This window comes from Buteo buteo, chromosome 2, assembly GCF_964188355.1.
Source record: "Buteo buteo chromosome 2, bButBut1.hap1.1, whole genome shotgun sequence".
In the NCBI taxonomy this organism is placed as follows: domain Eukaryota; kingdom Metazoa; phylum Chordata; class Aves; order Accipitriformes; family Accipitridae; genus Buteo; species Buteo buteo.
The window spans coordinates 49,787,412-49,800,456 of record NC_134172.1 but is presented as its reverse complement, the minus strand read 5'-3'; the positions used below and the strand labels follow the sequence as shown (position 1 = coordinate 49,800,456).

General features: G+C 39.9%; 1 protein-coding gene across 1 annotated transcript in view; it reads left to right on the top strand.

Annotated features, from left to right (window-relative positions):
* Nucleotides 1-13,045, top strand: part of LOC142037574 (mediator of RNA polymerase II transcription subunit 1-like) — a 34,694-nt gene that overhangs the window by 18,341 nt on the left and 3,308 nt on the right. Inside the window, exons 2-12 of the mRNA XM_075042029.1 lie at nt 3,284-3,387; nt 4,543-4,621; nt 4,994-5,048; nt 5,521-5,653; nt 6,766-6,794; nt 9,030-9,101; nt 9,194-9,268; nt 10,468-10,538; nt 11,365-11,430; nt 11,917-12,025; nt 12,747-12,871. Of these exons, the coding sequence (XP_074898130.1) occupies nt 3,284-3,387; nt 4,543-4,621; nt 4,994-5,048; nt 5,521-5,653; nt 6,766-6,794; nt 9,030-9,101; nt 9,194-9,268; nt 10,468-10,538; nt 11,365-11,430; nt 11,917-12,025; nt 12,747-12,871 (918 nt within the window). The remainder of the gene's footprint in view (nt 1-3,283; nt 3,388-4,542; nt 4,622-4,993; nt 5,049-5,520; nt 5,654-6,765; nt 6,795-9,029; nt 9,102-9,193; nt 9,269-10,467; nt 10,539-11,364; nt 11,431-11,916; nt 12,026-12,746; nt 12,872-13,045) is intronic.

Below are 13,045 nucleotides of genomic sequence, written 5' to 3'. Positions count from 1 at the left end.
CAAATATTTTACTTTTTTGCTTATTCAGGACATGATCAAACCACTGGAGTCAGTATCAAGGTCACAGAGACTCCAATGAGCTCTGGATCAGGGCAAACTTTTATGAAAATCACCACAAAAATATTAAACACTACCAAGATGTGGTATGTCATATATGCACACATCCATTCACGTGATCTGGACTGAGGCAACCTACTTACCTTACATGTGCCATAGTACATGTTCTTGCCCACCAGAAAACATTTCAATACATTGTTCAAGCAAATCCAAGCTAAAATGCCTCTCTAGAAATGCTGAAAAAATGTTTTTAAGTGGATGCACCAACACACAGCTAAAGCTCATTGTAATACCTATAGTCACTTCTAATGTCAGTTTTAAAAACAAATGAATATTTAATAGCATAAACCAAGATAATAATTTTAGGGAAGTGTGATCTACCGTAAGTGTGGAATTACATCATCAATTTCCTTGATCACCTTTCACCTCCTTTGTAAAAGCTGAAAAGCAAACATATTTAACTCTTCCAGCTGCACTGACTTTCCCTAAGTTATATGCTTGATACCTGTCTGTTTGGAGACAAATATCACTTTTTGGCACATACTTTGTACTTCTCCTGGGATTCCTAGGTTCACACATAGTTTTTTCTGTAATCTTAGTGAGGCCACCGGACTATTTCCTTTCTGCTCATGTACCTGCATACAAGTCCAAGATCATCTTCTTTACATGTTATGAGACTGTTTCAGGCACTGCAGCATGACTGGTGACAGCTGAAAACAGAAAGTATACTGTAAGACATCTTGAAACGCTGCCACACAGGGTTTATGTAGGAGACATGCTCTTTTTGCTGTAGACCTGGCATTCCCTGGTGACTGAGTTTCAAGCTAGTGCCTATACAGAGGTCCAGGATTAAACCTTGAAGCTCATACTGCCATCGTGCACTGATTCCTATGTACAAGGAGACTAACAATACGAGGTGGCCACAAAAGGATGCACAAATACAGTGCAAACATTATAGATAGCTATAGTGTCTTTCCACACCCACCCCCCCCAATCCACCCCTGAACTAGACTAAAAGCTCCCTTGTGGAGTGCTTCCCTGTTTTGCTGAGTGATTGTTGCTACCATACCTCCTCCTGCCTTTCTCAGTTAAATTCAGCCTTTTCCTGACAATACTACACCTTCTGAAAAGGTGAGGACAGACATTATGCCTTCTCCTTAGGACTTAGATGTGGAAGAGCATGGCTGACAGGGTGCTTCACTCCTTCTGAAAATTAGCAGAGTTGAAAGGTGATGTTGCTGTGTTTATCAAGCTTCTCAAGTTCAAACGCCAACCCCTGGGGACCAGTTTTGTGAGGAGTAAGCCTTCTGCCTTGTACAGCACCTGTGGGTGCTGTGGTGCAGGTGCTACAAATAGGAGCCCTGGTTTCTTGTGGTGTGATTGCAGATGGAGGTATGGGGTGGGCTGCAGCCCTCCTGTAGGCATCAAGGTGTGGGTGAGTGGGAACGTTAGTGGGGGCATGTTCCTCAGTAGGGTTGCTTGCAAGAGCTGGTTGGGGTCCACTGCTTTCTGTTTGTCCAGCTGGTGGAGGTGGCCTGCTTTATAGGAGAATGTGGTTTCTGCTCTCTCATCCTCCCAGCAGGAGGAAGATGTTGCCAGTCCCCACTCAGCATACCTGCTTGGTGTATGCAAAGGGTATAGCAGTCCCTCTCTTAGTCTGTCTCGCTCCCCCCCTTGCAGTACTGCTAGGTCACAGAGGACAATTCTCTGTGGCTGTTGTGCCCTCTAGGTCAAAGAAGCACTTTGCAATGTTTCTTCTGGTCCTAAGAGGCAGAGCAGAATTGGTGGCATGGATGCAATTTCCTCTTATTAATCAGTGTGGAGACTTCCTGCCTGTCTCAGGCTGATGTATTAAGAAGTTTACTCCAGGCTTATTCCTGATGAAATTAGTGGTTATGGGTGTACCACATCCCAGCAAAAAACTTTCTTTGAGCCTCTGGATTCTGTGGAAGGCCAGAAAGAATATTTAGAAGTAGACTGATGATGGACTGAAAATGTTCCTTCTGGCCCCGTTCTCCTTCCTTGCTATCCCAATGAGAAAAAAAAAAAAGTAGTCACAACTCTGCATTGAGATTATCTCTCTGCAAAATCGTAGAATAGTTTGGGTTGGAAGGGACCTTTTGTCGTGGTTTAACCCCAGCCAGCAACTAAGCACCATGCAGCTGCTCACTCACTCCCCCCCATCCAGTGGGATGGGGGAGAAAATCAGGAAAAGAAGTAAAACTCCTGGGTTGAGATAAGAACGGTTTAATAGAACAGAAAAGAAGAAACTAATAATGATAATGATAACACTAATAAAATGACAACAGTAGTAATAAAAGGATTGGAATGTACAAATGATGCGCAGGGCAATTGCTCACCACCCGCCGACCGACACCCAGCCAGTCCCCGAGCCGCGATTCCCTTGCCCCCCCTTCCCAGTTCCTAAACTAGATGGGACGTCACATGGTATGGAATACACCGTTGGCCAGTTTGGGTCAGGTGCCCTGGCTGGGCATGAGAAGCTGAAAAATCCTTGACTATAGTCTAAACACTACTGAGCAACAACTGAAAACATCAGTGTTATCAACATTCTTCACATACTGAACTCAAAACATAGCACTGTACCAGCTACTAGGAAGGCAGTTAACTCTATCCCAGCTGAAACCAGGACACCTTTAAAGGTCATCTAGTCCAACCCCCCTGCAATGAGCAGGGATATCTTCCACTAGATCGTGTTGCTCAAAGCCCCATCCAGCTGGCCTTGAACACTTCCAGGGATGGGGCATGTACCACCTCTCTGGGCAATCTGCTCCAGTGCCTCACCACCCCCATCATAAAAAATTATCTCTGATTTTTTTCTCTCTAATCAAAGTTAGCTCTAATGAGCTCTAGGTGGGTGTAGAAATCTGGGTGCCTAAAACCCATGGCAAAGCCTTGGTATGTATTAACAATACAGATATGAGATTGTGCATAGGTAAAGAAAGCCTAGTTGTTTAACAAGCTGAAGATCAGGCTGCATCTCTGTATTCAATATTGAGAATACTTGCCTGCCCTTTTTCTGTCAGAAGTCTTATAAAAATTAGATATTTGTATGCAAAAGTCTACTAAATTTTTTTCTGCCTCCTCTTTGGAAGCATAACACCTATGACCTTATCAAGTTTTTATATTTTTCCTCCTCCAACTTTTCTGGTTGCCAATGTAAATACATGCTGTTATATTTAGAATATTTTGACATGTTTTTCAGGTGCTGCACAAACTACTTCTACAAATGCTTTAATGGAACAGTTGCATTTAAAATACCAACAAAAACCATGGACTGAAACTCTGAAACTTGTCCATTTTTGCATGGTAAGAATCGCAGATTAGGTGAGAGGATATATGGTGTAAGAGCAGCTTGTCAAGATGGTTCAAAAACTGCTTGACTTAAAAAAACCCAAAAAACAAAAAAAACCCAACCCCCTCCCCAAACCCCCAAAAAACCCACACCCCCAAAACCCCCAAAGCTGGTGCCTATTATAACCTGGCTCCTGATTTTTCTTACAACAGTGGATAAAAGAGCTTCCTGCATTATTTTAACACTTTAGAGGTTGTTTCTTGCATTATTTTAACTCTTCAGGAATTAGCACCGATTGTCTTAATACTTTAGGTTATTTTCCATTCATTATAATTAACATATTCATAGTCTGTAAAGGCAATTTCTTGCCCATAGGAATGAGAGAAAAGACTGTTTTTCAGAAACTGGCCTGAAACCTGCTATCTAGACTCTCTCCTGCAGTGATATACCTTAAGTCGTTCCATGTCTCCCACCCTTCCAGTACTAATTATATTTAAGAATCATCTTTGTAAAAAGCAGATTAGCATAACTGCTGCGAGCTTAGTATAAAAAGTTACATTTGTTTCCATGCTTCTTTTTATTAATGCTTAACTAAAGCCTTACTCTGAAAACAATGTCCTGAGTGAAAACTTTTCAGCAGCGAATGTTCTGTGTGAATTGAAGTGTGAAGTATGAGAATTTTTCAGACAAGAGCTAGAAGAGAAGCTGGGAGAGTTTGCTTGCTACTTAAGTTAATATCTTCAGCTGGAACTTGCACCCTGAGTCTAACCAAGCACACAAGTGGTGCTTACTGATCTCTCGTTTTCACTCAGGCAGATTCCTCCTAAAATAAAAGTCTAAGTATTTTCTTAGCTGATCTCTAGTATCACAGTGAAATTGGCTGACACAGCTTGTGTTCAGCTCAAAAGAAAAGGGAATGGAAAGCCGCTCCTTGGTCCAAAGGCCTCTGATATATAATTACTGCACAATAGGGTCTTCATGAACCCATTCAGTGCTGCCACTTTAGAGACAGCTACAATCATAGGTCACCTCTATGTTTGACAAAAAGAAATAAGTAGTGTTTTGTTGTACCGGGCATTGGCATTCTGTGTCTCGCATGCAGTGATACTCCTTTTTGGCTAATAATTTAAGTAGTCTTTCTCTGTCTCTTGTTTTCACAAATGTGCTAGGATAAGCCACGGCCTGTCAGTAATGCTCCAGATGATCCGTTGCGTTGTTGCATGGAGAAGATACAGAGGACATTAAATGGTAACAAGCTGTCAGATAACTCAAAGGGTATTTTTTTAATATTCTATGGAAACTACCCTTCCTTCTCTACTGGTGATGTTCTGCACAAAGAGGTCAAAAGTACAAACACAGAGGTGGATATAACACAAGAGACTTGTGACTCATCTTTGGGCTAAGCCTTCAGGCTATAGCTAATTCTCTAAGTCTGAGAATGAGCTCTACCCAGCACAGCACTCGTTAATCATAGGGTAATAGTTGTCATTAATAACAAGAAGTCATGCAAGAGATACTATTTTCTCATTACCTAAATCATACGCTTTAAAGAAGGATAATACTAGTTCTACTTCTTGATCATTGCAGCCTGATTAAATAACATTTCTGTTTTTTTTGCAGCTAAATCTTTGTTTTCTGTGATGAACAGATTGGAATCTTTATCCAAACAAAAAGGGTAAGTTTGTTTACGAATAAATGCAAATGAGCAAGCATGGCCCCAAGTCCACTGAGGAATACCATCTGGATGGCTCATCAACAATACTTTTTTTAGCTCTGTGTTCTAATGGAGTGTATTACTTGGAACAGGTGTAACTGCCTATTTTGATTAGCCCTTTGTGGAGGAGGTTGTTGGGTGAAGAGAGGGCATGCATGCCTAGGTCCCAAAGCTACAGACTGAGGTAAATAGATTTCAGCAAAACAACATAGTAATGCAAAGAGCAGAGCACAAATGTATTGCCTGGTTGGATAGTTTTCAATAGCCGAGCCAAGGAAGAGTTATTTTTGAAGCATCCCTGGTGTCTCTTCCCACGACCAAGTAAACTATACTCATTTCCTTTCTTCATGTGACAGAAATTTTAGATATACAAGTGTGGGTTTTTTTCGTTTTTGTTTTTTTTTTTTTTCTTTTTCTCTTTCCCTCTCCTCAGGCTTAATGCTCATGTTAGCCCCAGTGGGACTGTCTGCTATATAACGTCGAACATGTTTTATGTAGAAGTTCAGCTGGAGAAGGATGGAAAGGTGGTGGATGTAAAGTTGGCTCACCTTGGAGAAGCTCCTGTGGTAAAGTCAATTTTCTCTGTCTCTCACTTCCCTGTAGTCTCCCACCTGGCCTCCAGCTGCCATGTCAGAAAGTCTTTGGCTTCCTCTTGGTCTTGTCACACCTGCCAGCCTGTGCATGACACTAGCTACCTTTTTAGGCACCTGACTGTCTCACCTAGACTTACAACCCTGTTACAGATATTAAGCACTGTAGTGCTAAATGTTAAGGTAAAACGCAGGTGACATGCCCACCTGCCAAGAGTTTTATAGTACCTTTCATAAATATTTGTGTTGTCATACTTCGATGTTATCAATATACAGTAAATAACAGGCTCTTAAGATATTTTCCTGCCAAGGTGTAGTGCAATCCCAAAGGATGTCTTGGAGCTGTTACCAGAGATTCTGTTCTTCCTTCTGCCTTCTTTAGGAGTATGTGTATTCCAGCTAAAGGGGATGTTTTTCTTGCAAAATTTCTCATTAAAAGATTGGCAAAATATCACTCTGCAGTTCACATACCATGTTCTGCAGTTGTTCAGTGTCACAGACAATCCTTCAGATCAAAGATGTAACAGCAAGCTGTTGCGGGGTGGGGGGGGGAGCATAAACTCTGATTTTTATCAGTAAGTATCCAAAGCATTATAATAATTTGGAGTTAATTTAGTCCCTTTTTTTCAGTTGCAGTCAGCCCAGGAATTTCAAGTTGTTCTGTTTAACCAGCACAGGACTGTTGATCACAGCACAGTGAGTGCTGGACAATATTATTAGGATGAAAATGCATATCCAGAGAATTTTAGCACAGTAACTGCCAATAAAAGAAAAACTGGCAAAGTGCAATTTTTTTTTTTTTCTGGAAAGAATTTATCAACAAATTATTTCTGTTAATTTTATCCTCTTCCACAGAGACTTTGTTCTTCTAATTATTATATTAATATCATGTTTTAACTATTGTAATGTTAGTCTAGTTTTTGTTGGTTGGTGTTTTTTTGTTTTTTTTGGTGTTTTTTTTTTAAGCTAACCATTCAGCTAATCAAAAGTCATGGGAAACAATCTTATCATTACCAATGACATGCTTTTAAGAGATGTTTCACAAAGTATGGTAAGAAACATGAAACTCCTCTTTCTTATTCCTGTAGGTTTGTGATGACTTGGTGCAGCATCTAAGGTAAAGAATCATGTGCAGAGTCTCTTGTTGAATGGAAAGGAATTCCTGAGTCTTGTGTTTCTCTGAGTGTTGTGGAGAAGTCAAGGCTAGGATGGTTTCAGTGTAAGAACTGAAGAAAAAAAAAGAAAAAAGAAAAAAGCAAGAATCAGGAAACAATAATATGAATCCAGAAAACAACAGAAGAACTGACACCTTTGGGGATTTTATTTTATGTGGGATGTTGGTTCCAGTGCTCCATATTGAAGGTTGGTGGTTGTTGTAACTGCTATTACCCACTTCCAATTTGTAAATTCAAGGCTAAAACTGAAACAAATATAAATATGAAAAGATACTCCAGGCATTACTTATTTCTCAAGTCATTCCACTGAAAACAGCTAAATTGCATCTGCTTCAATGGAGTGAGGCTCTAGCTGCCAGTTGAACACAGCCTTTGAATACTGGCATTCGTGTTGATTGCAAGAATTGTAGAACTACTTGGACCTGTAATTCTGGAAATGGACTGATGATGACAATTCAGCACTGGCAGATTTACAGATCCAAACCAGATATTACTTTTCCCCTTCTCCTTCCATAAAATACTAAATAGTCTTTGTATTGTCCTTATGCAAATGTCTTAACTACATGTCCTTCAGGCTTCTGTCACAGCAATGAAAGCAAGATGATATCACCTGCCCTGTTTTTCTTTGCAAATGCATAGAAGGAGATGTTACTTTAATTTTGTCATGTAGCAGTAGGGCACTATATATATTTTTTTTTTTTATTTTTAATTTTTTTTATTACCACAGTTTGTTCTGTATGAATAGTTGTTGTTCCAGGTCAGGCCACCACCTTAAAAGTCCATTTAGAAGTTCTCCAGCCAACATGATCAAGGTTCCACGTTTTACTAATAATGAGTATATTTAAGAAATAGGATTCTTACTTAAATAACTTGGCAGAACAGTTGAGAGGGAAAGTAAAGAGAAAAAGAATAATCATTGACCTTGCATATTTAATCTCTCTTCTATGTGGACTTGAATGCACCATCAGTTTTTCCAGCCCTCTCTTTCCTCAGAATTCAAGTTATATTATCTTTATGGGTGTAAACAGCTATGTCTTGCATTTTCCTAGGTTTTTGACTCCCAGTGATGTTAACTGCCAGCAGTTTGGCTCTGAGCGATGGCATATAGTTACCATTGGCACTGTTGGTACTACTTGTCTGCCCTCCTGTTTTTGTTAGGATTTGGCATGAAGTGCAAGTATCACTTCTACACCTCTTGGTGTAGTATTTTATTTGGTTGTAAGGGTGTTGTATGCGTAATGTTTCCTGTGAGTCTCAAAGTAACAAAAATCATGATGAACCAGCCAGCTAATCCAGAGGCTGGTGCTGTGTCTGTGCCTGTACCTGCATGCCTGCTTCCCTCCGTTTTCCCTGCTTCACCACTAGTCCAGTTGGAAAGAGCCATGGAAAAGCTGAGCAACTTGTTTAGGTTTCTGTTTGTAAAGGATTTGTCCCAGTGTTAAAGTCCAGGCAGGCTTATTTGGTCTCTGCTGATCCACATTGCAGCCGCATCTGCATGGAAGGGGAAGGTGTGTTTTCTTGAGTACTCGTGTTTTCTCTGTGTGACTGCAGCACTAGAGAGTTTAGTAAGGCTTGTAAAATCCACTTAAGCAGGTGAGTAAATACCTGGTGGGTTAGTCTGAGCAGACCTCCAGGCTATCAGAATCTGCGGGAATTCAGGGTTTTGAGCAGTCTGAACCATTCCTTCACAAACTTACACAAGCCACTTGTCCCCTGTTCTTTTTTTGATTGATGTATCTATCAATTGTATTTAAGATCTGTTTCTCTCACAGGGTGCTGTGAAGTGCAATATTCATATACTCCCTGATATTTTGATGAAAAGAACCATGTACAAGTGCATTGTATTAGGGAAGTGTTACTACGTGACTAGCTCTATTGGAACATTAGGAAAAGTGCTTTGCAGCTGATGAGCTGTCAAATTTGTGTATCGTGCACATCTATTGCTTTCAGTAGTGTGTGTTTAACCAGTGTCAGCTATAATTACATTGCTTTTTGCAGCAGAGCCAAGGATTCACATTTCCTGCTATCTTCTTTAAAAGCAGTACTGCTACTTGCCAGATCTGATAAGGAGGGGGCCTGTGGCACTCTGAAACGGTGCTTTTTCTAGCAAGTTAAATATAAAAGACTTATTATCCATCTCATTTAGTAGCATGATAGCAATTGTTTCTTTTTGGTAGGATGAAGAACTACGATGCCTTTGGAAAGATTCTAGAAGACCTGTCAAATCTGTATCAAATTCCAGGAAACAGGTTGCAACTTATTTTTACTTGAAAAACTTAAAATTCATAGCCTAGCTTTTGTTCACTTACAAAAATAATAATTTGTCTTCTCTTTCTCCTAGCGAAATTAAAGCTAAGGGATACTTTGCTTTGCAGGCCCTTGAAAAAGATCTTTATTCAATGTCTCTTCTAGACAGGTAACTTGAAGGCTACCTCTTCCTCCCTTTCCCTCCACTCCCACCCCTTCATTTCACTAAAAAACAAGTTAACTGATCTAATTATAGAGCAGGATGTGGAAGGCTAATGAGTTTTCTCCCACTGGAAAGCTTGAAGCCTTTCTGCAGTTTGCCAACCCCAGGCATGTCAAACAAGACGATCTACTGAACTCCTGTGCTTTATCTAAGAGACTTGCTGGGAAACTGGTTGGTTGCAGAGCTTGGGTGTGTGCACATGTGACCACCCACTAGGAGCAAACAGTGCATCTGAAAGCCAGCAGTCATGTTTAAATCTCCCTGTGGCAGAAGTAAAATATACCTTTCAGGGGTCCTGCTGTTTGGGTAACTCACTTTGTGCTCAGGTTTTAGATCAGGAGTAGTGAATGCTAACTTTCCTCCTATCCTTCCTTTTCTCATTTCTCCCTTCGAAGAGTAGGGTTACAGACAGATGGGGAATGGATTTTCCTAAACCCCCTGGTAGTTGTACAATGATTTTCATTCTTTTCAGAAAATCAGAGTTGAGGTCAGTGCTTTCCTTCTGCATTTTTGAAGCATCTTTTCTGATATCTTGCCCATTAAGTACTCTCAGCAAGCATGGCCTTCTGTAATGTGAAACACACTCTTGGCTTATTTTTCTACAGTGTTCCCTTATGAAGCATACCAACTCCATGAACAAATAAATATACTATATCCTTGCTGATCACTGACATCTCAGTAAATATTATTTATGAGTTAAATAGATTATTTGTCCCACCTATGATATAAGTTAATGCACTGCAGAGTTTTAATACACAGTTATGTGATTGTATGGCTGTATGTATTCAGCTGTACGATCACATCTGAGGTTAGAGATTGGTTGGTTGAGTTTATCCAGGTTACTTCCTCACTCCTTGCTCAACCTGCCACTCCAATATTTTTTGTCCCTCTTCATTGCTGGTAAAGAGCACATCAAATTGCAGCATGAAACAGCTCAGATACAGGGTTGAAACTGGAAGCCCAAGTCCTAGGAGTGATGCATGAGTGGAATGATGATGTTTTGGAAGCTGTCATAACAAATGGAGACACAACCTACTTCCAAGAAAGCATTGTCTCCCTTTGATTAAGGGTGCAAATTATCCTTTACGTTAGCCTAGCTAGCACTGCAACTCGGGAAACACTAATCAAGATGTGTTTTGAACTAGAACACAGGATGTAAACAGAGTTACTGAAGTACTTCACGGAAAAGTAGGACACCTGGTGCCAAGAACTGGAGGTGATTTTTTTTTTTCTTTTCTTTCTTCCTGGATTCAATGAATTGTAATTAAAAACCCTACTGAGTTGATCTTTGTTTACAGTAAAGATCCTCTATTATAAATAAAACATGCTGTAGGGACTTACTGTGTCTGTATTCTCAGATAGTGTAGAGATACACAGAAGGAGAAAATACAAAGAGGCCAGGTCGTTTATCAGCTGCTGCAACATTGACTTTGCAGCAGCCGAAAAGCAAAACCAGCAATATTCTGAGGTTATGTGGGAAACCACAGTTTGGGAGTAACCATGAGATGACAGCGGTAGTAGCTGAGATAATAGTCATGCTGCCTAAAAGGCAAATACAGTCAGTTGGTAAGGTTTTTTGGTTCATCTACACTGTCAGAAGTGTGCTTTAACCGTTAACGTGTGATAGTTCATAAAAGTACCTCTAATACATGCTACTGCTATCCTATTGCACAGCTTGATGTGAGTGTCCCTTATGCAACTACCACAACTTTCCCTTCTATTTCAGACTAGTCACTGAAGGATAGCAGTTCAGCTAGTTTTTTTTTAAAGGCTGAACAACAGGTTATTGTGCAAGAGACAGAAACTTAATCTAGCCTTTTCAAAGATGTCTGATGACTTTATACACTGAGGGTTTAGCTGTTAAATGCGGACTAAGAAAATGCTGTGATTTGAACGTATACTGTAATTAGAGATGTACTCTTACGAGGAATCCCCTTCTGCGCATCTACACTGCTCTTGGGTTTTTTCCTCTTTGTGTCCAGATGCCTAGCATATTTCCTCTATTGACATGTATAGTAACCTTTTTTTTTTTAATTCCTCAGGAACTCCTATGAACATTGAATTTTACATTTCTCCCTATCAAGTTTTGGAAGCAGAACTAAATCCTGGTAAAGCTAGAAAAGTAGAAATAACTAACGTGATAACTTTTTCAGCGCTACCTGTTTCGTTAAGCGAAGTTCATTAATGAAACTCAGAAATAAGATTTAAAATTCTAGTTTAGCAGAGTGATTTATGTGATGAACTTTAGCACAATTATAACATACATCAGGAAACTACTTTCCCATATCTTGGCTTTTGACCTAATTTGAAGTGAGAGTGACATCAAACAAAATAACTGCCTAGCCAGCATGAAAATGACTGGTGGTTTCTTGATCTGTTTCATGGCATGTCCCAAAAGCAGCTATTGCTGCTATCACCATTGGGCAACTTTGGTGTTTTGGGTGTGGTCTATGCAGGCTTCTCCTTGCTGCCCAAGCCATTGTGGCTGTCAGTTGGACCTGACTTTTAAAAGACCTTACCATTGTGTGTTTTGTATGCATAGGATTAATTTACACTGACAGGAGGAAAACAATGCAGTTCTCTTTCTCCCTCAGGTTCCCAGGTATGTGGAATAAAAACAGTTGTAACTATTGAAGGCACAGATACGCTCCACAAACTTCCTCTTTCTCCACTGCTTGTAGATTCTAAAGCTGAAGAGGACAGGTGAGGCTCTGGACACTTCTCAATACAGAAACGGACTTAGAAGTCATTGGCATTAACCTCAGCATAATTTACATTTAGCCTCTGCTAAAACAAGAAGCTCATTTTTACTGATGACATTATGCTCTATACCAACACCCTCTGTAACCTGTGGCTTTTACAGTTTTCCCAAACAGACTTCAAAATTATTGTGTTCATATTTAACTGTGTCAATTGCATTGAACTATGGATTTATTCATAGATTTGAAGCCGGAAGGAGCCACTGGAACAATATTATTTAACTTCCTAGTATTCAACAAGCAACTCCTGCATGGTTTCAGAGTAAATAAAGCATATATTGAGTGATATTACACCTTAACTATACAAAATAGTTTGTCATCCCACCATGGATACTGACACCTTATCTCTCTCTACTTCACTGTTAGGCTGGAGGGAAAGTCTGAAGTAATTCTCCAAAATAAATCACTATAGAACAATTTATAGCAAACACCCTTGTGCACTGTTCCTCAGTTTCTGGTGGCTCTCTTTTCCTTTCTGCTAGTCTTATTATTAACCTTGTTTTAAAATGTTAAAGGCTATAGTTGCGTTTATAAAGGAAGACTTTTTTCAAGACAAAGCATGGAATGTAGTAAACTACTAGGGATCTGACAGTGGCCTTGCACTAAGAGTCCTTGTTATGTCAATTCCTGTAACAAGCTTTCATTCTGACTTTTTTTCCCCCCAGTAACCCTGCTTTTTTGCCACTGACTGATGAATTCAGCATGGATTTGCCAGCTTTTTTTGTGCTGAAGTTTCACCAGCCTATTCCTATGTCCTCATCCAGTATTGAAGAGATACAGAGGCTCACAGGCATGTTATAATTGTTTTTAAGACTAAGTACTTCTGTGACTATGCATGTCTTATTTGCTTTTTATTTCCCTGTGTTAATGGTGTAAGAGGAAAAACTCGTTTCTGGGGCAGAATGTGTTCTGTTCTATCAACCCAAGTGTAACATTTTAGCAACCAGTGCAAAACACAAAAGTT